Below are 23,189 nucleotides of genomic sequence, written 5' to 3'. Positions count from 1 at the left end.
GATTCAGATTTGGAGATTCGGCCACCAAACTGGGTGGAATCGCCACTGAATTGAATCAGGGACCTAAGCTTTGCACAGCACTAACAACCAGTAGTGACATGAAAAACAAATTATCAGCAGTTGATCTGTGGCTTCACTAATGAATTTTATTTGCTCAGTTCAACGTTTAGTATTGCCTAATACTGTTTAACATTAGAACAAATAAAGAAAGAAGCAGGACAGAACAGCTAGACACAGCAGGATACTTTTCACTGTGCTGTAAGTATGGAATTATACTTCTCTTCAAGACTTTGGGTGCATGATATCTGTATTAGATGCAGTTCATTATCTGGGCTTATTTAATTCCTGCATGAGTGGTTTTTGTATTAGAAATAAAAATCAGTATCTATTCTACACTGAAACAAATGGCGCGCACAAAAAACTGGTGGTCAACAGAAACGGTTCTTGAATGGAAGGTAAATGCCCCTGGGTTATCTGATGGAATAATGGAATGGAATGTCCTTTGAATGTTCTTTGAAGGACAGACTGTAAAAATGGCCCTTTGTGATCCTATGTTTCATGTTTTTAATGACTCTCACCCAAGTAATATCAGTTTACAAGGAAAATTATTTTAATTTTCTAAGTGCCAGCCTTCTCAACTTGGCATTGCCTTAACACTACTCTCATCTAGAGTGGCCTGGCTGGTAGGGAGCACTGGGGGGAGGAATGTGGATGAGGCTTCCTCCACACCCTATCCAATAGAAATGCCTGGCTCCACAACCAAGCTACATTTTAAACCTCTGAAATGGAAGGAGACATTGCACATTTCCTTGTGTAACTAGGAGCTCAAAGAGGCATTGTTCCTCACCTAGGCTCAGTCTTTCCAGATGCTTTCCTGAGGTAAGGCACACTGCAGAGGAGACTGTAGTTTCTGAGCTGTGGTAATGGCTGTTAGGAAACTACTCTCAGTCTCCCCACCAAGCTCCCCAGAACCCAGAGCAAAACTCCAAATGGGTGAGAAGTTACCCTGAGATCAGATTGTACCCATTCACTTTGACAGCTCTGCTTAACTGCTACTGGCTAGCTATAAAACAGAGGAATTCTCTCTCTCCCATTTCCTTGAAAAACACACAGAAATTCAAGGGCAACTGAATATATTGATCTGGATGACAGAGTTCTTACATAATTTGGGCAAATGTTTCCATTGTGCTTTCATGACATAGGTGACTATGTCTCACTGAAGGTCAGTAGGATTTAGGGCATAGGCTCATGAACAAGTTACTGTAAGGTAAGCTAGTGTATGAACTTACAGCACTTCTGCTTATTCCATGGTAAGTGCCCATGTGCATTCTCTTACCCGACAGTAAGTGCAAAGTAGTTTAACTTTTAGTGAAAGTTAAACTTTGTGCATTTGCACCCCAGTACTGAAGCCATGCCTATGGCCCACATTGGCAGTGGCTGGCATGGAGGAGACTGGCTGGTGCTGGTGCTGGTGCCAGTGCTGGTGCTGGAAGTGCTGGCATGGGAAAGTAGATCCCCCTGTTCCACATCCCCTTGCCTCTGCACTTCGGCCTCCCTGACTTTGTTCACCAGCACCTGTGTCCAGTGATCAAGGGTTTTGGGGCTGTGAGTGCACATGCTCCTGTTCACCCTCGGGTTGCACATGCCTGCCATCACGTGGACCGTACTGGACCGCAAGGGATCCAGCTGTCTCCTGATGCCCTCCTTCAGCCGCTTCACCAGTGCCTGCACATCTGGTGACAGAGGCCTGCCCCAGCCAGGAACATCGATCCCCTGGAATTTCTCCATTTGGTTCTCCAGTTCCCTCACTAGAGGGATCACCTGGCTGAGGAGGGCATTGCCAGTGCTAAGGGTCTCAGTGGCCTTGAGGAAGGGCTTGCGAACCACCAACATCTGGGAGATGGTACCCCACTCTGCTCTGGGGTCAGGGGGACACTGGTCCCTATCTCCCCAAGCAAGGCCATCTCATGGCTGGCCTTCTTTTGCTCCACCAGCCTCTCGAACACCAGGTATGTGGAGTTCCATCAAGTCTCCACATCCTGCATGATTTTGTGCTGCGGGATGCTCAGCTCTGCCTGTTTCTCCCACAGTATCTTCCCCCTGCTTGATGCTGCGGTGGAATCAGCCCGCCACCTTCCTGCATTTTGAAATCAGCTGGCTTGTAGCAGTACTTGTGGCAGCACTGTCACTGGCAGCCCTGTCCCCCTCCAAGGCATCCCGCACTATTAGGTGCAGCCTGTATACCACACAGCAGATGCCAACAAAGTTGGCATCATGGACAGCCATCACCATATTGGCCCCATTGTCTGTAACCATGGACCCACGGGTGAGCTCAGCCTGCCCAAAGAGCCACCCCTGCTCCATGCAGTTCATGGCCCTCATGAACTTCCTTGCCGTATGGGACTCATCCAGCACCTCGGCTTGCAGTTGAGCCCACCGATGGCCTGACTGATCGCACCAGTGCCCCGTGAGGGAGAGGTAGGCGTGATCACCACCCCGGCTGCTCCAGATGTCAGAGATGAAGTGCAGGGCTACCTGTGGCCATGCTTTGTGCAGCTCCTCCCTCAAGTACTCCCTGCATGCCTGATATATGGAGGGCACCACAGCTCTGCTAATAGTGGTGCATGCGGGCACTTTGTAAAATGGGGTCAGAAGTGCTACGAACCACCTGAACCCTGGTTACTCAACTAAGGATAAGAGATGGCTATCCAGAGCAAGCATCTCCCCAGTGCTCTGGGTGATCTTGCACACCTTGGGAACATGCCCCCCTTTCTGTCCACCTTTCCCTCACTGGTCCAGGGCAGCCTGCCTCTGCTTTGGGGGCAAGGGGGCTTTGGAGCGAGCGGGGGACTTCCCTTTTGGTACACTCGCACTGGTGCCAGGCTGAGTAGCAGAAAGAAGGGCAAGGGGATGGTGCCTCCTCAGATGCAGCAGCATGGCCATGGTGGAGAAGTGCCTCATATCCTTGCCACGGCTCATGTGCCTTCAGCAGTGCTGGCAGATGGCAAACCTGGCATCATCTGCCACCTCAAAATGATCCCACACGACACTACTCCCCCACTTCTGGGTTGAGGGTGAGGATCCTGCCTCTTCCCCCTTCTCAGCAGGCTGAGGCAGAACAGCAGGAGGAGCTGCCTCAACTGAGCCACTTGCCTCCACAACCTCAGCCTCCTCCGAGGTGCTGCTTTCCAGAGGAGACCTGGGTTTAGGGGAAACATGAGGGGTGTGGAGCACAAACTCTATTCCCCCTCAGTCCCCAGAATTGCCTGAGCCAGTGGTCTCAGCATCCCTGGTTCCAGCTCCAGCTCCTCCTCTGGCAATGGGAGGCTCACACTGAGAGCTGAAATTGGGGTGGAGGAGAAAGTGATTCCACTGCTGGTGCCCACTTCTGGATTGAGCGGAGGTGGTGCAGGTGCAGGGACGTTAGGTGCAGACACTGCTTCCGCTGCCTGGCTTCCACTGGCAGCACTGATGTGATGACTGCTCGGGAACAAAATGTGTCTGTGTTGGGGGGGAGGGGGGGCTTGCAGCTCTAGCTCTCTCCTTACTCCTTCTGCCTCCCCTTCCAGAAGACCTGGCACCTGCCTTTCTAGCACACTTCATAATGATCTTTCCTGTGCTGCAAAAGGTCTGTGTGTGTGTGAATCCTTTTGTATATCTGTTTGTCTTGTTCTCCTGTGAATATCTGTGGCTATCTTGTGCTGTGAATGAAATTGTGTGTCTTCTTTCTGGTTCTCATTATATTGTCTCTGCTGTTCTGAATGAAATTGCGTCTTCTTTGTAGGTCTCACTATATTGTCTATCTTGTCTTGTGCTGTGAATGAAATTATTTGTGTGTCTTCTTTCTGGCTCTCACAATATTGTCTATCTTGTGGTGTGAATGAAATGTTTTGCACGTGTTCTTGTGTCTCAATATATTATTGGTGTCTTGTAAATTTCTGTCTTCTTCCACTGTGATTTTTTTTCTATATTCTGGGTCTCTATGTATGTGCATGAGTGTGTACATGTGTGCGTGTGTGTGCACATGCAAGCAAGCACTCTGTGCCTCCCTGCTCACTGATAGATAACACTGGCCGGGAAAACACAACTATCTTTTTGCAAAGTTTCCAAAACAAGTTCCCATAAAATACTTCAAAGAAATAAATGAAATTGTAATACTACTAAAAAAATTGAATAGCTAAGCTAAACTCAGCTAAGTTAAGCAAATCCTAACCACTCCTTTATAACATGAAAAAGCAGCAGGCAGGTCTCAGTCGCAGCGTTCCTCTCTCTCACAGCTGCTGATAGGGAAGGAGCTGCAAAAGGCACAGAAGGCCTGGAAACAGGGGCTTTTATACTTTTTTTAGTCCCATCCCACAGATGCTGCCATTGGAAAGGTAGCCAGGGAGAAATCCTTCTCCCTGGCTACCTACAGACGTCAGTCTTCCCCCCCATCCCCGACTTCCCCTTCCTCTTCTAATTCCCTCAAAATATCCGAAGCAGCTCCAGAGCATCCAAAGTGGGTCCAAAGTGCTTCGGATGCCCCCGACCTGCTCTGGACACTATTACTGGTATCCCGCTTCAACTCGGAAGTACTGATTCAGACGCTGAAGCATCCAAAGCAGGTCCAGATCCGAAGCGGGATCTGAAGACTCGCACAGCCCTAATAGTTAGGTCAATCTAAGTGAAAGCTGTACAGAAATTGCAGAAAGGTTGAATTGGTCAAGAAATGGCTGATCCAGTCTGACTTAACTGTACATGGGAGGTGCACTAAATTAGATTGGGTAGGTCTGAAGCAATCCAACTGAATTTCTGTATACATCTCCAGTGCAGCTCTTGTAGCTGGAAAAGTGCAACCACTGGCCCCAGCCCCAAGGCTGTGCTTTTCCTGTACTTGGCACCAAGCTATTTTTAGCCCTCCCCTCCCCACAAACCAGCCAGCCCCCACCCCAAGCCTGCCAACCCCACCATCCTGCAAGCCACTCCTAGTGCCATTTTTCTCTATGCTCGCCAGTGCCGGGAGCCGATGGAAATAAGTTGGGGTGGGGGGAGAAGCGGGGGGGGATGGGAGGGTTGGGTTGCTGGGAAGGGCTGTTCATGTGGGACTGGGGGAGAGTTGTGGGGGCTAAAAATACCCCCTAGTCCTAGGGGGGAGAGATGCCAGCAAAACCCCTTTGCAGATCCACTAACCCTCCCCGATCCTGCCAACACCCTTCCCAAAGTTGCCAACCCCCCCCCCCAACTCCCTGCCCCTCCCCCTACCTTTACTTACTTCAGCCAGGCACCTGGGACTGCTGAATGCCAGTAAAACTAGCCCCAAAAGCATTTTTTAGGATCAGGACCAGTTGTGGGGCATTCAGGAGGGTTGATGGGTCTGGGGGGGGTTGATGGGATCAGAGAAGTTCTCCGATCCTGCCAACCCCTCCCTCCCCAATCCCCTGAGCCCTCCTCAACCCTGATAGCCCCCTAATCCCCAGAAGCCCTCCTGCTAGTCCCCCATCCCATTCATCCCTTCACCCACCCCAATTCACCTTAGATCAGAGATTAATTTTAACTTGATCTAACTCCCATGCTGCTAGCTGTAATGTCTGTAGAAAGCCTGTATGTTCACATCCTAGTTTACACTACAGCTATTTCTTTTGTTACTTAGATCCTTGTTATACCTTACACTGTAAGCCGCACAAATATTAATCAGCTTAGTGGAGTGGTCACACCTTAAGGTGAAAAACCTTCTCTTGACCATCCTTCATGTGAATAGCTCTGGCTTGCCAGTACAGGCTTGGTGAGTAAGGTCAGGACTCGGAGCTAGAGGCAAGACTGGCTTGCTGCTCTCCCCAGGCAGAGCGAGCACTGCAGCCCTGGACTTCCCAGAAGCCACGGTCCCTCCTGCTGCCACCCAGATTTGCCAGCTGCTCCCATTGGGCAAAGTGAGCTCTGCAGCCCTGGAGCTTGCCCACTCCGCCCAGCAGAAGCAATGAGCCAGCCCAGACTATGCCTGGGAATAGCAAACACCACAAATCTATTAAGACTTTAACCAAAAAGATCAAGACTTGTTTTCTCTGAATAGAGGGTAGTACTGTCTGTTGGACTTTTGTTTTCTTTTATTCCTTCTTTTTCAGTTCTCCCATGTTTCCTCTATTCTCAATTTAGGGTTTTTCTTCTCTGGGAGACATATTATCTTTGTAAAAATGAACATTGCTTTCTCTGAGTCTTGTCTTAATGGCAAAGAATGAAAATAAAATGAAGTTTTACTGATTTTGGGAAAAGTCTCCACTCTCATTACCTCTCCTTCTTTCTGTAGGACATGGAAACTGACCTGAGAGTAGTGCCAAGCTGCTGCTGCTGCTACCCTGGGGCAGCAGGGAGCCAGTGGTTTTGGACCCCACTCGTAGTAGTGCAGCACTCCAATGCCTGGGCCAGGGTCCAAGAGCCAGCAGAGTAGGGAGGGCACAGGCTGGGCTGTCTGGCAGGGGCCAGGGGATCCTATTGCTACCTTGTCCATTGGTGAAGGGTGCAGCTGCAGGGGATCCTGGTAAGGGGGTCTGGAGGGGCTCTTAACCCAGAGATGCAGTGCTCACGTTCCCAGGGCACTCACTCTGCCCAGTGGGAGCAGCAAACTGATCCAGGCAGCACTGTGGCCGTAGAGTGCTCTGGGGCTCCAGTGCTCACTATGCTCAGCATTGCCTGGTATCCCCACTCAATCTGACTAGAAGGCACCCAGGAGTATCCTGGGATGCTGGACACCTAACATTACCTAAACACATACCGTGTGTCAGTCTGTATGCTGAATGTATAAGATTAACCAGCTATTTACTAGGAATTTGTTTAAGAGAAAGTTAAGGGCCTAATTTTTAAAAAAGAAAATGTGTGTGTGATTGTGAGACTCCTCTGAGTTCATTGTTACTGCATCTCTCTGTGCAAATGATGAGTCTGGACATATAAGGAACCAGTTTTGGCCCATCACATGTTCCCATGCCTGAGAGTGAGGTCCATATTATCCTCCACACCTGTTGTTGAAACACCTCCCCTCCCACTTTATTTTATGGTGTTTTTCTCTAAAAGAGTGATTGTTTCCAGGCCCCACAGCTGGTGATGAGCCTTGTCCCTGGGCATACTCAGTGATGGAGCATACTAGTATAAGGTGGGGCTGAAAGAGGGTCCCCAGAATAGTTGTCTTGCATAGGTATCAAACCCACACAGCACTCCTCTACCCCTCAGACAGGGACCTAATACTCTGCACCATGCCGGTTTCCACAGTGACAGCTTTAGTAATGCATAGGATGAATATCTAGGGTCAGATTCAGTTTATGACTCCTCCTGCCTCTCCTACTCCCTGTGTCTGCACCATAAGGAATTTTTCCCTTCCTAACTCAGGACAAAAGCTGTTTGCACACACCATGGGGGTTTAGTTCAGTTTAATTCTCCCAAAATTGAAGTGGTGGGTTTTTAAAAACACCGTTTCAATTTAGGGACAATTAAACCAAAGTAAGCCCCTGTGGTGTGTACACAAAAGCTGGGCCTGATGCTTACCTGCCACTCCGGCAGTGGGAAGGGGAGGGGGAGCTGCCGGTGGGCCGAGAGGTCCCTGAGCTGCAGGGGGGCTGGTGCTTCCCTCTGCAGTGGCTGTGGTGCCCCCCAGGCAGCACCTCCCCGCAGGCACCTAGCCCAGGGGTCCCAGGCGACACCACAGCTGTGGCGGGAAGCACTGGGCCCAAGCAGGCAGGCAGGCTCCAGGGATAAAAAAAAAAAATCAGGCTTGCCCCCTTTTTTTTTCCTTCACTGGAGCTAGTTTACACGGCTGCCACCAGGCTGCCTGCAGGGGCTGCCTGCACAGCCTCTGAACTGCACAGGGTCTGGTGCTTCCCTTTGGGGCAGACAGGAAATGAGGAAATGAGGACCAATGGCTTCAAGTTGCAGCAAAGCAGGTTTGGATGGATATCAACTTCTTCACAGTAAGAACAGTAAGGCAGCAGAACAAACTGCCTAGGGAAGCTGAGGAATCTCTGTCACTGGAGGTATTTAAGAAGAGGTTGGACAGGCATTGGTCTGGGGTGATTTAGGAGTAGCTATGACTATGCTCTGCTGTGTGTATTTCCCAAGCTTCTGGGCCTTGCTAGTAGCCACAGAGAGCTGGGAGGAATTCTTTTTCTCCTGCTGCTGCTACATGTAGCAGGTTTGGGGTTTTTAAGCCTCCCTCAGAGACATTTCACACTAAGGTAGCCTGAGTAGATTGCTTCTTTTTCATTAAGTTTCCAGTTGGCTGGAAGTTTATGGAGATGAAGGGACATGGACGAGAGATAGGAAGAGAAACTGAGGACTAGTCTGAAGGACAAAAGGGAAAAGCATTTCTATATACTCAAGTAGCAGTAAAACTGAGCAACGGTACAGATCAACATCTGCAATGTAAACAGCAGTACTCATTTGCTCTAGGGAAAACTGAATAATTTTAACAATCCCATTCTGTAGATCGAATGGTTGCTAATGGTTGTTCTTTTTTTAACAGAATAATTTAAAGCCAGAATGAAGTCCACTCTTTCGTTGTGTTTGTTATTTGTTGGGTATTGCATCCTTTGTCAGGAAGAACTAAATCCCCCAGAGGAGCATTTCCAAGCTGAAGGCAATGTCACAGGTGAAAACATGCTCTGTCACAAGATAGCCCCAAGCAATGCTGACTTTGCATTCAGATTCTACAGGCAGGCATCATCAGAGGCAGCTGGCAAGAATGTTTTCTTCTCTCCTCTAAGCATCTCTGCTGCCTTTGCAATGCTGGCACGAGGTGCAAAATCTGCCACTCGGAATCAGATTCTGGAAGCCCTCACCTTTAACCTGACAGAAATTGAAGAGCAAGAGATCCATGATGGCTTTCGTCATCTCATTCAGTTGCTGAACAGTCCTGACAGTGAAGTCCAGCTGAGCATGGGAAATGCCCTTTTTGTAGATGTGCATCTGAACCTCCTCCAAAAGTTTGTGGATGATGTAAAAAAATTTTATGATTCTAAAGTTTTTGCCAGTAACTTTGAGGATCCTGAACATCTCGCAAAAGCTAAAAAGCAGATCAATGATTACGTAATGAACAAAACTCAGGGGAAAATTACCAACTTAGTTAAGGACCTTAATCAAGATACTTTATTGGTTCTTGTCAACTACATTTTCTTTAAAGGTAAGGCATATTGCACAGATGAAGATATTAATTCAAATAGATCCTCTTAGGCTGCCTATATATGTGTTCCAATGCATTCTTCTTAGACTAATTGAGTCTGCTTTCATTCTAATGAGAACACTGCAGTATCGTCACTGTGTCATATGTATTAAGTCCCCATGCATTGAAAAATGGTCATGGGGTGCTTTAATGAAACCTAGTGGAATGAGATTTAGATAAATCATCCTGTGACCATTTTTAAATGTGCATGGGCTTAATATATATGACACTGCAGTGTTTTAATTAGAGCACCTGCCCAGAAACCACTTTAATTAAAGTGCTCCCCATTTTGAGCAACACATTTCTTTTAAATTAAGGTACAATAACAAACATCAGTGTATGAGATTAACTAAGGAGTTAAATGGCCAATCTAGAATGTCTTTACATGAAGAATGCTGCCCAAATTGTTAAACCAGTATCCCACTCTTAAATCCCTATGTAGACATCTTAAGTCAGAGTATCTTGGTTAGAAGTGCTGAATACATACAGTGCCCTTGGGCGACAGTGGTAATCCACATCTCCACTAATCAAACAATACTTATCTGGATGTCCAGTAATTAATTTAGGAGCTAAATTTAACATCCAGATTTGAATTCCGACCTGATTAGATTTTTTTAATGATGCAGCAAGAAATAAATGGAAGGAAACAAACCCACTAGTTTTTAAACAATCTGATATAATCAGATGGATGCATATGTATTCTGGTAAGAGATACTGCATATGCACCTGTCTGATAGTTTACACTGATGTATCTGTTTACAGTGATTTATCTGTTTTTTATTATCCTAGTTAATAGTTCTAAAAATACTTTTAATTGTTTCATTTAAAATGCAAAATATGTTTTGTTCTCTAATGCACAAATTTTCCATACAGTCCTATGAACACTAGGAGAGACTTTTTAGTAGGTAAATACATTTTAAGAAAAAAAGGTATTATATCATTATCATTTTCAAGAAACCTTCAGGAATAAGACACTGTAAATCCTGTCCAGGATAACATGAAAGAAGTACATCAGACAGGAAGTGACAGAGAAAGTGGAGTTCTCTATTCAAATGGAAAGCAAACACTCAATACATCAGGGTTAGGAGGTAAATTCTCTATGTTTATTCAAGCCGTTTAATACCAGTCAATGTTTGTACAGACAAGAGGATATATACAAACACATTTGTAAGATTATGTCTTTCTCTTTCAGTCTAATGATGAGCTCCCTGGGCCTCAATGTGAGTGGAACATGATAGAAAGTGAATTATAATGGACATTTCAGCAGAGCACTCAAGTTTCCTTTGGGTGATTGGTCTTACATTTGATAATTAACCATAAGTAAATTTGTAAAGCGTGAAACATATTTGTTTTATTAGTTACCTTTAAGTGACAGCACCTCTATAGAGCTTTTGATCACAGATACAGGGCCCTCAGCTTAGCAGCAGAATAATCTATTACTAACCCCACTGTTGCTTTGTTTTCCTCAAAACTACAGGTTTAATGCAAACACTGATATTCATTTAATGTATGTAATTCTCAGAAACAATAGTGACAATCCATATTTATGTTCAACTCATCCATTCTTTTGCATCCTCCTTCTTTGTCCTAGCACACTGGGAAGATCCATTTAACCCAGACTCCACCAGAGAAGGTCACTTTTTTCTGGATGATGGAACATCAGTGAAAGTTAAAATGATGAACCGAGATGGCGGGTATAAAAGCTACCATGATAAGCAGCTGTCTTGCAGAGTGGTACAAATACCTTACAAAGGAAATGCTTTTGCATTGTTCGTTCTGCCAGATAAAAGGAAAATGAAGCAAGTGGAGGATGCTCTGTCAAGAGAAACTTTATTCAAATGGAAAAAAATGCTCAGTAGAAGGTAATCCTTCAGTAAATGCTATGATGATGATGATATACTGTAAATTAAGATAAAATTGCACAACAAATCAATGCCTGAGGTACCTTAATTAAGCAGCACAATATTGACTAACAAGGCTATAATCTAATTTATATAATTGTGGATATAAAGCACAAATTGATTTAAAATGCTAAACAAAAATAAAGTGGATGTCACTAAAAACTCTGAACCATCAGAATTCACTGTAATAGATCAATATCTAGGCCAAACATCAAGAAAAACTTTCTAGCACTAGGAGTATTAAGCCACCGGTCTAAGCTACAATCCTATTTTCTTTACTTGAGGTTTTTACAAACAGGTTATACAAATCTCTCTCAGATATAGTGTAGTACACCTGATTTTGATTCAGTGAAGAGAGGTGGACTAGATCAGTGCTTCGCAACCTTTTCAGGATGTGAGTGAGAAAGATCCAGCTCAGGTCAGAGATCGGGGGCATGGGTGGGTGCAAGGACCTGGCAGCTGCCACCACCTCTCCCATTTGTCCCTACAGTAGCAGGAGAGAAGCTCCCACTGCTGAATTCTGCCAAAGCCCCATATCTGTGGCCTGGATTAAATGGCTCCAGGGTCTGGATAAAGCCTGCAGGCCATCAGCTGCTGATTTCTGGATTAGATGATCTCTTGAGATTCCTTCCAGCCCTGTGTTTCTATGACATAATATTTAGCATGAGTTTGTGGTTAAGGAGAATTTCTGGTCTAAACAGATGGCATAATTTTTACCTGCCTCTCAGAAACATTGTCAAACTTCTTCCCTTCATAATTGTAGAATATTCCCATATTCTTGGATGGGATGCAGTAAGTACATAACTGCAAAATGAACTGAAAATAATCACCATGTTTTATTATTTTAAACCTATGGCATGGCAGAGAGCCTTAATCATGTTTCAATATATTTTTTTCAGAATATTGCAGAATTAGGAGACAAAGGGAAAGCAGAATGAATATATCTGTCGGGACTTCAGTAAAAGCCGTGGTACTAAGACAGCCTAGAAAAATATAAAACTAATTCATTGGGGAAAAATATTCCAAATATATGGATAGTCAGAGACAAATGGAAATCAGCCTGTTGAAAAACACACAGTATGCAGTATGTTATTTCTAATTTTGCAGTTCAATATTGCAGGAGAAATACTACAATAACATTTTGGGTCATGCAGAGAGAGGTATGGAACCAATAAGCTGACTGTTCCTTACTTGATATCACTGTTCAGCATGTACCCATGCTGCAATGTTGTGCCTAGTTGTAGACATAAGATATATGTCAACAGAATGTGGGGATCACAAAAAAGAGAGAAGAATAAATGATGATAGGACTGACTTATGTGGAAAGACACAAAGAAATATACATCACATGACTGAACACTAACTACAAGGCGAATATTTAACAATTTCTTTGCCTCCATCTTTTTGAGCAGGGGATCCCCAACGGACCCAGGGGAGGTACTGCCAGGCCCAGGGGCAGTAAGGACCTAGTCAGGGAACTTCTGGTGGGTCTAGACGTGTTCAAGTCAGAAGGTCCTGACGATCTCCACCCCAGAGTGCTGAGAGAATTAGCAGACGTCATTGCAGGACCCCTGGAACAGCTTTATGACCACTCATGGTGCTCTGGCGAGGTGCCAGAGGACTGGAAAAGGGCCAAAGTGGTTCCTGTTTTCAAAAAAGGGAGGAAGGAGGACCCAGGAAACTACGGGCCCATTTTCTTACCTTGGTCTTAGGGAACCTCTTTGAGAAAATTATCCAGGAGCACATCTGCAAGGGGCCAGCAGGGGAGATCATGCTTAGGTGCAACCAACATGGGTTCATTTGAGGCAGGTCCTGCCAGACCAACCTGGTGGCCTTCTATGACGAGGTAACAAAATCCTTGGACGCAGGTGTAGCGGTGGATGTAGTCTTTCTGGACTTTAGGAAGGCCTTCGACACTGTCTCACTGCATTCTTATTAAGAAATTAGGCGACTGTGGTGTCAATGCCTACACAGTCAGATGGGTCGCAAACTGGCTGGAGAGCCATACCTAGAGAGTGGTGGTGGATGGGTCTTTTTTGACTTGGAGGGGTGTGGGCAATGGGGTCCCCCAAGGTTTGGTCCTTGGGCCTGCACTGTTCAATATCTTCTTCAGTGACTTGGATGAGGGGGTGAAAAGCACCTTGTTCAAATTTGTGGATGACACTAAGAAGTGGGGAGAAGTGGGCATGCTGGAGGAGACGGACAGGCTGCAACTAGATCTAGACAGGTTACAAGGGGGTGCGGATGAGAACAGGATGGGATTCAATACTGATAAGTACAAGGTACTGCACCTGGGGAGGAAGAACCAGCACCATACCTACAGGCTGGGGAACTCCCTTCTCGTCAGTGCAGAGGCAGAAAAGGATCTTGATTATTGATTCCAAAATGAACATGGGCCACCAATGTGGGGACGCAGTCAGGAAGGCCAACCGCACCTTGTCATGCATCCACAGATGCATCACGAGCAGGTCCAAGGAGGTGATTCTCCTGCTCTGTGCAGCACTGGTCAGGCCACAGTTGGAGTACTGTGTCCAGTTCTGGGCGCCGCACTTCAGGAGGGCTGTGGACAGCACTGAGAGTGTCCAGAGAAGGGCCACCCGCATGATCAGGAGGCAGCAAGGCAGGCCCCATGAGCGGAGGCTATGGGACCTGAACCTGTTCAGCCTCCACAAGAGAAGGCTGAGGGGGGATCTGGTAGCCATCTACAAACTGGCCAAGGGGGACCAGCAGGCTAAGGGAGAGTCCCTGTTCCCCCGAGCACTACTGGGAGTAACAAGGAATAATGGCCATAAGTTGACAGAGAGTAGATGCAAGCTAGACATCAGGAGACGCTACTTCACAGTCAGGGAGACTAGGATCTGGAACCAACTTCCAAGCAAAGTGGTGCTGGCTCCTACCCTGGAAGTCTTCAAAAGGAGACTGGATAATCATATAGCCTGGGTCGATTGACCCCAGTACTCTTTCCTGCCGTGGCAGGGGGTCGGACTTGATGATCTGCTCAGGTCCCTTCTGACCCTACTTACTATGAAACGATATCAGTAAAAATTTCGGGAAAAAATTTATGATAATTTACTAGTCCAACCACAAAACCTATTGATCATCCTTTAGCATGATGCTGATAGTGATAAATAATAAAAAAGAGGGGTTTAATTATCTCTTTAAACAGTTCCTCATCTTGAGCTAACCAGAGGATAAATCCTGCAAAATTTGTGTTTGTACATTTTAAAAGATTATTCAGCTGCTGTTTTATTCAGAGACTATTCCGTTAAATGGGGGAATATCATTAGTAATGAGGGTACTGAACTATTTACTTAACAGTTAGGTCTATTACACTGTAAAGTTTCCAACAAATGAGACGCCTAGAATTAGACTGGAAAAAGGGAATAAAGAAATACTAGGAGAAAGCTAATCTGTCAGCACTGTGGTAACAGCAATAGGAAAGGTGAATGGGTAGTTTCTTCCATTTCTAATTTTTATAATTTGTTTCCCAAACCTGTAACAGTATGTTGGAGGAAAATACTGATTCAATTAAAAAATCTGAACCAATCTATATTCAAATCACATTGCTAATGTAAAATCAAAATGTCTTATGATTACAAGTACCAGAATTGCAACCTTACCTCTGTCTCTTTATACCCTTTATATGAGGAATGCAGCCACTTCACAGCAGCCATTTCTCATGTCCACACACAGCACCTCCCTAAGGCCACCCATGTCCCCTACTTTTCCCTTCAACCCTTTCCTACCACTGTTCAGAGAGCTCACACTGAGCATGGCACCACACTGTGAAAACTTGTTTGGTCCTCCCATTTCAGTCCCATGTATCACACTGGGCTTGCACCACTTCTGTTGACAGGATGTCTATGCAGGCGGGAACTGGGTTTACTCCAAAACGTATACAACTAAATTGAGCTGTGTCCTAGTAATCACACATTACTTAACAGTGTCCCTCACTGTGATGTAGTGTGTTCTGTTTTTCAGTGCAATAATTTGTCATGTATGTTGTGTTTCTTTTAGATATGGTAGAGTAGATCTCTTCATACCAGTATTTTCTGTTTCTGGCACCTATGAACTGAAAGACTTTTTCATGAAACTGGGTGTGGCCAAAGTATTCAGTAACCAAGCTGATCTGTCAGGAATCGCTCAGGATGCCAATCTGAAGGTGTCAAGAGTAAGTTTGTAAGCATAGATGGTGCATGATGGATTTATCTGTCCCTTCTGGCTAGGATGACCATACAGAAATCCTAGGCAACCAGGATTTTCATCCCTGACATCCAAGATGCTGTCTCCCTCTCCTGCTCCGCACTCTCACAAGTCAGCACAGGGCTGGGCTGCCTTCTGAGCTGGGTCGTGCTGCTCCATGCCTCTCTGACTCCCTGCCCTGTGCTTCCGCATTTCCAGGATGCCTTTTATAATTCTCCTCAGCCGGCTGAGGCTGGCTTTTTAAATCCAGGACTCTCCCGGATAAATTGGGACATCTGTTCACACTACTTCTGGCATGCTTAGGACAGCATGGGGAGGTATAGTGGGAGTATCACTGTTTTAATACTACAATTAGCCACCTTCCTCTACATTTAATGGGTTGCTTCAACTTACCTTTGGCAGCTCATGACTCCAAAGGCCAATTCTAGCAGATAGGAACAATGGGGACACTCAAGCAACCTTCCCTTTTCCAAAATGCTTCCTGTGAAGCTGTGGAACAGGCAGGATGTGGCATAACCCCTAACTCTGCTGATTTTGTCCTTCATCTCTTTTCTACCTTTCCATCTCTAAATTCTACCCCTCGTTGTTACATTCTTTCCTTCTCGGCATAACCCCCATTGGCAAATTCTCTTCCCTTTTCTCTTGAGTTTCTCTCAGTTTCTGCCTCCTCCACTGTAATTTCTATCCCGACTCAGGCCTTACCTCTAAAGATACTTGTGCCCTCTCTCATTCTCTTTCCCTTTGTAAGGACATCTTTCTTATCTCTTTGCATTTCCCATGTCTTAGTCTTCCTACTCTTCTCCAGATCTAGTCCCAGACTCCTGTCTTCAGGAAGGTGGAACTTCTCTGATATACTCACTGTGGAGCTTTCACCTACTCTTCTTAAATCTTCCCCCAGCATCTCAGATATCCTTCAGTTTTGCCTGTCTTTTATAACCTCAGTGGCCCATGCCAGATGTCAGGAGGAAAAAAAGGCACCATTTCTCCTGTTGGTGGTTGCTTGCTTCCATTCCTTATCATCTTCTGGTGCCTGCAGTGAGAGGCTCAAAGCAGGGCAAAGAGTCAGCCAACTCAAAATGCAGTTTTTTATTTCCTGCCCAGAGGAGACTATAATTTTAGAATACCTTTTTTTGGGAAACAACATATTCAAGAGAAGCTGCTGTGTCCTGGTGGTGAATCCTAGGAAGACTGTGAGAGGGAGCTTGGTACATGACACCCCTCAGGCTATTCATTAAACAACCCAGGCAAGTTCATCCCCAGCTACTGCTCCCTTTCTTTTCGCTGCTGACTGGATTTGGTGGAGATTCAGCTCAATTCAGCGGCCAAATCTCCAAATCAGAATTGAATCAGGAGACCCTTTAATCTCTCTGAATCAAATTGGACAACTCGGAGAGATTCAATGATTCAGACATAGACACAGCTTCAAATGTTTTTCTACGTACCTCAAGGTACGAGGTGGCTTGTGAAAGCTGAGATGGTGGGGCAGATGGAGTGTCTCACAGGAGCGCGGGGGGTCCCCAGCATGCTCGGTAGCAGATCTAGAAGTGGACCAGAAGGACTTCTGGTCCACTCCACTTCCGGGTTTACCAGGGAGCACACAGGGTACCCCCCCTAATTGGCGACTGGTGCCTCCTGGGTTTGGGGTGGCACCCAAGGCGGCTGATCACCGAGCCAGTGGGGGGAACACGGTACTTCCAGTCCATTTCTGGGTTCATCACCAAGCATGTGGGGGCCCTCCCCACGCTCCTGTGGGACGCTTTATCCACCCTGCTATCACAGTATTCATGAGCCATGCCTGGTACCTCGAAGTATGTAAAAAAAACATTCAAAGCTGTGTCTGTGGTCAAATCGCTGATTCTCTGAATCAGCATTGAATCTTCAGATTCAGCTGAATTGGATTGGGACAGTGATCCATATCAACGAATTGAATCACTGTCCCCAATTCGGGCTGAATCCAAATCTGAAATGAATACAGCCCATTTCACACTCCTACTTTCTTTGATTCATTTTTGCAGGCTACTCACAGGGACATAATGAATCATAGATGCTTAGAGAAGCAGGACTGGAAGGGGCCTCCAGAGGTCACCTAGTCCAAACCCTTGCATGAGACAGGATCACCCCTATACAAATCTTCCTATACAAATCCATTGGCTAACCTATCCGTAAAACTACACAGTCAGCCCCAACACAACCACAAGACATAACACCCTAAACTGGTAGCGTTAGGTAGGCAACGTTCTACTGCTACAATGTTTGTTAAAATGCATTTTAGAGATCCCAGGGAGAGGGCCACACCTCTGCTCCAAAGGAAGGGCAAGATGTGCTAGCCAGGAACACCTGGGTTTAAGTCTTGGCAGGAGCACTGGCAAACCCCAGTTAAAATCCCCAGCATTGGATACAGCCAACACCCAATTCCTCTGAGGAAAGAAAACCACCCCTAACACATGTAGCAGCAGGACAGAGAAAAAATTCCTTCTGGGTCCCACGTAGCAACCAGCAAGCCCAAAAGCATAGGAAATACCCATGCTTCACGGAGAATGTTCATGAGAGTGGTGTTCTGGCTGCAACAAATCAGTAGCATACCAAATTGTGATTTCATGATTTTCCCAGAAACCATGAAAAATAGTGGTTTCCGTGATTGCTGCAAAAAACAGTGGTTTATATGTAACCACCAGGAAAAAAACTTAATAAAAATAAAATGCTGGAACCCTAGTGGGAGTAGCGGTTACTATGGCCCAGCCTCACTGGGCAGGGGGCGGGGGGGAAGGCGCCATCATGAAGGAAGTAGCCAAGATGGGAACCACTCCCCCCACCACTGATTGGTGGAGAGGGCTGCCTTTCATGCAGCCCCACCCCTGCCAGCCAATCAGTGGTGAGGGGCAGGGCTGCATGAAGAGCAACCCTCTCAGCCAATCAGCAGCAAGAGGCTGGGCTACCAGGGCTCCTTGGCCAATCAGCTAACCTCTATAAGCCCATGAAAAGGGTAGCCAGCACCATGATCAGCCCACAAAATTGCCCATCTGCTGCCTCAGTTTGGGTAGGTCCTTAGGCATACCTACAGTAGTGTGACTGGGGCAGCCTGGGGAAGTGGGATGGGTGGAAAAAATGAGTGCTACAGCAACCATATAATCACATCAGCAACCAAACATCACTGCTACTCCTGTGTGTGGCAGATGCACTGGGTGCCTGGGTGTGTCATTATGCCTCTACAACAAATACTGGTATAAAAATAACATTTGATTCTCTTCCTCCTACCATTATTTTTAAAAGGCCCTTCAGTGATAATCACTGATCAAACTATCTATAGGATCTTCTGCATGGGGAAAATTGTAAATCCCACTAAAAGATGAATGATTAGGCACTGCATATGTCATGAGTCTCTACTTAGTGAACATATTCCCATGATCATGTACACATTCAGAGATACTAGTAACATAACCATAATGTACTGAACATACATTTCCAGACAAATAAGAAATGAATTTCTACCTTACAATAATCTGCTGACTTTCCCTTGCTGAAAAATGATTAGTACAAAGACTCTGTTACTGCTTCCTCTAAACAGCTTGTTGGTTTTGAGCTACAAGTTTCTGAATGCATGCCCTGATTACAAAATCATGGAAGGACAGGAAAATATCTTGTCAAGGGACTGTCCTTTAATATACACATACTGCTAAAAGCATCTGCACAAAACATCCTTTCCCCCTATAAATGAATTCACTTCACACAAGATCCTATGATTCATTATGCAGTGCCTTAATACTGAGTCCAGCAACTTTGTATGTGTTCACTAAACATTTTGCACCCTGGGACACTATGCCTATGCTAAATATGAACTGAAAATGTATGGTTTGCAAATGTTAGGCTTATACAAACTCGGCAGAGATCCAGCTCTTTAACTTGTGCATTCACTGTACAGATCAGTTTCTCAAAACACTTTTAGTGTATAAGGCCTGAGAAGCCCATTACCAATACACACCAACTCTTACTCATCGTTTCTTGTTAGAAGGTAACTTTTGTTTCTTTCCTTGCAGGCTGTTCACAAGGCCATGCTGAATGTTTATGAGAATGGTACAGAGGCAGCAGCTGCTACTTTTCTAGAAATAGTAACTGACTCTGACTCTCTTTCTCCTACCATAAAATTCAACAGGCCCTTCTTGGTGATGATTGTTGATCAAGCTACCCACAGTATTCTCTTCATGGGAAAAATCATGAACCCTACTGAAAAATGATTGATCAGCTGCTTTATCTGTTATAGTGCTTTTGATTAATATGGTCCAATCTTTCTACCACCATGGGCACTTCTACCACAGGCACCTTTAACTGCAGTGATGCTGTAATTTGCATACATTCACAAGTGAATAAAATGTGATCATGGTAATGTTTATGCCATATACTGCTGGATATTTCCTTCCCCATTAAAAAAACAAATCAATGACTTTGTTCTTTCCACAACAATTGTTTGTAGGTCTTATTGTATAGATTTTTTTAATGGAAACTTCAGTACCACAGACCTGGCAAATCCAGGAAAAATCCTAGTCAAAGTTATAAAACACAGTTCACACAGAGACACTACATTCATCACTTATACTAACAGCTTTTGTAACTGCATGGGAAAGTTCTTATATGGTTAATCCATTGAGGAGTGTAAAGTACGGTCCAATAGCTCCTTTTTAAATTAAAACCTTAATGCTGACCTCAGCAGCAGTAAACTGTACTTAGTACCTGTGCACAATCTGTGTTTTTTGGGAAGTGAAACATTTGTAGAAAAAAGGTGAACTTGTTATTGAGGGTTTGAGTTCTTAGGATTATGCAGATTCATGGAAAAATATAGCTTTGCAGAGATATACTGCTCTTACTACTGTTAATACTGTCACTAGATAGATCGAGTCAATGATGCACATGCATTATATTTAGTGTTCTGAAATCAATGTATGTTTGGGATCCTCCTATGAAAATACGTAACAGGGAAGCCATCAAGGAGACATCCCAATACGCTATTGCAGGGGAAAAAATGAAAATACTGAAAACAAAATGGAAAGAAATCTCCAAATGAAGACAGGACCCTTTTTTTCTGAAGCCAGCCCAGTCACCACCCATTCAGAACTACAATTACAGGGTCCTGATTGTGCTTTTGTAAAAACTAAGGAGGTAAAAGTTCAGTTTGCATTGCAAGAGGCTATATAGCAATCTGGATCCAAGACCCTTCAAATGAAAGACAAAATAGGATTCAGTACAGAGATGAAGCACTGCTCCATTGACCCTCCAAATTCCCCTGTGGTGTCTCTTGCTATTCTGGTTCCTGTTCTCTGCCTCTCGTGCAGACACACCTCCTCTCTTCTAACAAAACCAGCAAGAAAGTGTCCAGTTGCTCATAAGAACATATAAGAATTGCCATTTACTGAGTCAGACCATAGGTCCATCTTGTCCAGTATCCTGCATCTCACAGTGACAGGGAGTGGATGCTGAAATGGAGAATGAACTTGGTATGACCAGGGTTATTTTTCCTCCCTTACTTGCAACCTCCAGCACAGAAGGTCTAGGAAGTTCTGATTCAGAGGCTGTGTCCCTAGCTCCCACGTTCAATAGCTACTGATGCACCTTTCCTCCAATAATTTGTTCAATCGCTTCTTGAATCTGGCTAAACTGTCAGCTTCCACAAGATCTGATAGCACTGAGTTCCATACTTAATCCATGCTGTGTGAAAAAGAATTTTGTTGTATTGCTAGTTTTAAGTTTACTCCCTACTAGTTTCATTGTGTGACCCCTAGTTCTTGTGTTGTGAGAGAGTAAATAATAAATCTCTATTTACTTTCTCTTTGCCATTTAGTATTTAGTAAACCCTTATCGTGTATCCCCCTAAGAGTCTCTTCTCTAAAATAAATAGGCCCAGTCTCTTTAGTCTCTTCTCATATGGAAGCCCCTCCATACCACTAATCAGTCTTGTTGCCCATTTCTGGACCTTTTCTCATTCTTCTATATCCTTTTTGAGGTGTGGAGACCAGAACTGGACACAGTATTCAAGGTGTGGACACATCATTGATTTATAAAGGGGCATAATGCTACTTACCATTTTGTTTATAATTCCCTTCTTAATAATCCCTAACATTTTGTTTGCCTTTTTGATGGCTGCTGAGGATCAAGCTGGTGTTTTTAGTGAATTTTTCACAACAGGAGCATTTACACGTGAGCTTTACTGTGGAGCTAATTAGCTCCAGAGTAAGGCATCACCATCTACACATGCACCCACATTAAGGTACAATAAATTCATTAACTCCACTGCAGGATAGTACTGTTCCACAGCAGAGGAGTTCTGTGTGCTGAAATGCACATGTAGAGGGACTGGAGCTGACTAAGGCATGAGGGTGACACAGTGCGGGGGCTGCCTGCCAGTATGTCAGTATCATTATTTACTAAGTATTCAAGTTCCCCCACCTTTAATCCAAGACTTCTAGCATTAGCATAAAAGCTTGTATACTTTTTATTGTTGCCAGGTTGACTTCTTCCCCATGTTTTATGGTTCCACCCCATAGGGTGTGCCAATCCAAACCATGTTCTCAGCCACACTTGATGGCTTTCACCCATTTTTAATTTAAAAGCTGCTCTACCACCTTTTAAATATAATATACCAGCAGTTTGGTAACATTGTGGCTCAGGTGGAGACCATCCCTTCTGTACACACTCCTTCTGTTCCAAAAGCTCCCCCAGTCCCTAATAACTTAAACCCTACACCATTATCTCAGCCACGCATTTAGACTCTGGAACTCTGCCTCTCAGCCTGCCCCTGTGCATGGCACTGGAAGCATTTCAGAGAATGCTACCTGGACTCCAACCTCCTACCTAGCAGCCTAAACATAGCATCCATGACCTTTCTGCTGCCATCATCCATCTCATTGGTACCCTGTCGCAGAGCACTCGGGGGCCCTGCACCTAAAAGCAGAAATGGCTCAAGAGAGTCCCCTAGTGGTGAGAAGGGGAAGGCTCAACTGCCAGTCACCAGGGCAGCACAGGTGCTGGTTGCTAGGGGAGCCAAGGGAATCAACTGACAGGAAGGGGCAGGGCTTGGCCCCTTCTTAAGCCCAAGCATGAGGCCAGGAGGGCAGTTCCCCTCTGATGGCCAAGGAGGGGGGAGCTCAGCCAATGATAAACTGCAGAAGCATCTCCTGGTTGCCGCTATGAGTTGGAGTATTCCCGGTAGGGATAGAGCGTGGTTTTGACCGGATGGTTTAGAGTTTATGTTGTAGCCCAGGGGCTTGAGTTTTCTGTTTGCAGTTTTATAAGACCAGAGGACTGGGTGAGGCTATAAGGGGTTGGAGGAGGCCTCACAGGAGCTCCATGGTAGCGTGGGGACCCTGGTGCCATAGAAGGCACAGCGTTCGGGGTGCATTTGACTCCAGGTCCAGAGCTGAGAGAGGGGGCAGTGAGGAGCCCCAGAAGTAAAGAAGAGGGGCCAAGACATAGGGCAAACCCTGTCAAGTACCATCTGCAAGGCTTGGGCTGCGGTGTAGGAGAGGAAAAGGAGCCACAAATAGCACCCCCTGACAGCAGGCATATAAAGTGGGCAGCCTCCTGCTAATTACATCACTCGATCAAAAAACCTGACTGGCGGGTAGAGCGGAGGCGGGAAATTCAAACCACAGCCTTTAAAAGCTGCGGTTTGACGTAGCTTCCAGCACTTGGGAGATAGGAGCAGCGAGGAGAGTAAGGACACAGGCACATGTGTGTCTTGCACACACGTGTGCCCCCTTACCTGACCCGGAGTGGAGGCGAGAGCAGCAGAGGCGAGTGGAGCAGCAGCAGGGGCAGCAGCAGCTGATCCCCCTAAGGTAAGTGGGGCAGAGGGGCCGACGCAGCTGAGCCGGATCCGGAAGGGAAGCCCTGCGGATCCCTCTTAGCTGAGCCGGTAG

The 23,189-nt window shown here is 45.6% G+C and overlaps 1 protein-coding gene across 1 annotated transcript; it reads left to right on the top strand.

Annotated features, from left to right (window-relative positions):
• LOC149872161 (alpha-1-antitrypsin-like) lies at positions 1 to 19,731 on the top strand. The gene is made up of 5 exons (XM_090033946.1): positions 1 to 258; positions 8,483 to 9,139; positions 10,770 to 11,040; positions 15,097 to 15,250; positions 19,317 to 19,731. The coding sequence occupies exons 2-5, from the start codon at positions 8,500 to 8,502 to the stop codon at positions 19,512 to 19,514; spliced, it is 1,263 nt and encodes a 420-aa protein (XP_089890072.1). The 5' UTR covers positions 1 to 258; positions 8,483 to 8,499; the 3' UTR covers positions 19,515 to 19,731.
• The last annotated feature ends 3,458 nt before the right edge of the window (positions 19,732 to 23,189 follow it).

This window comes from Crocodylus siamensis, chromosome 2 (assembly GCF_052110815.1).
Source record: "Crocodylus siamensis isolate JL-2025a chromosome 2, ASM5211081v1, whole genome shotgun sequence".
NCBI classification, from domain to species: Eukaryota; Metazoa; Chordata; order Crocodylia; family Crocodylidae; genus Crocodylus; species Crocodylus siamensis.
Note: the sequence above shows the minus strand (reverse complement) of the source record. Positions and strands in the feature narration are given on the sequence as shown.

Coding starts and splice junctions, on each gene's coding strand:
- LOC149872161 (XM_090033946.1), top strand. CDS start 8,500: ATGAAGTCCACTCTTTCGTTGTGTTTGTTATTTGTTGGGTATTGCATC. Junction 11,041..15,096: donor AAAAAAATGCTCAGTAGAAG/GTAATCCTTCAG, acceptor TGTTTCTTTTAG/ATATGGTAGAGTAGATCTCT. Junction 15,251..19,316: donor CCAATCTGAAGGTGTCAAGA/GTAAGTTTGTAA, acceptor CTTTCCTTGCAG/GCTGTTCACAAGGCCATGCT.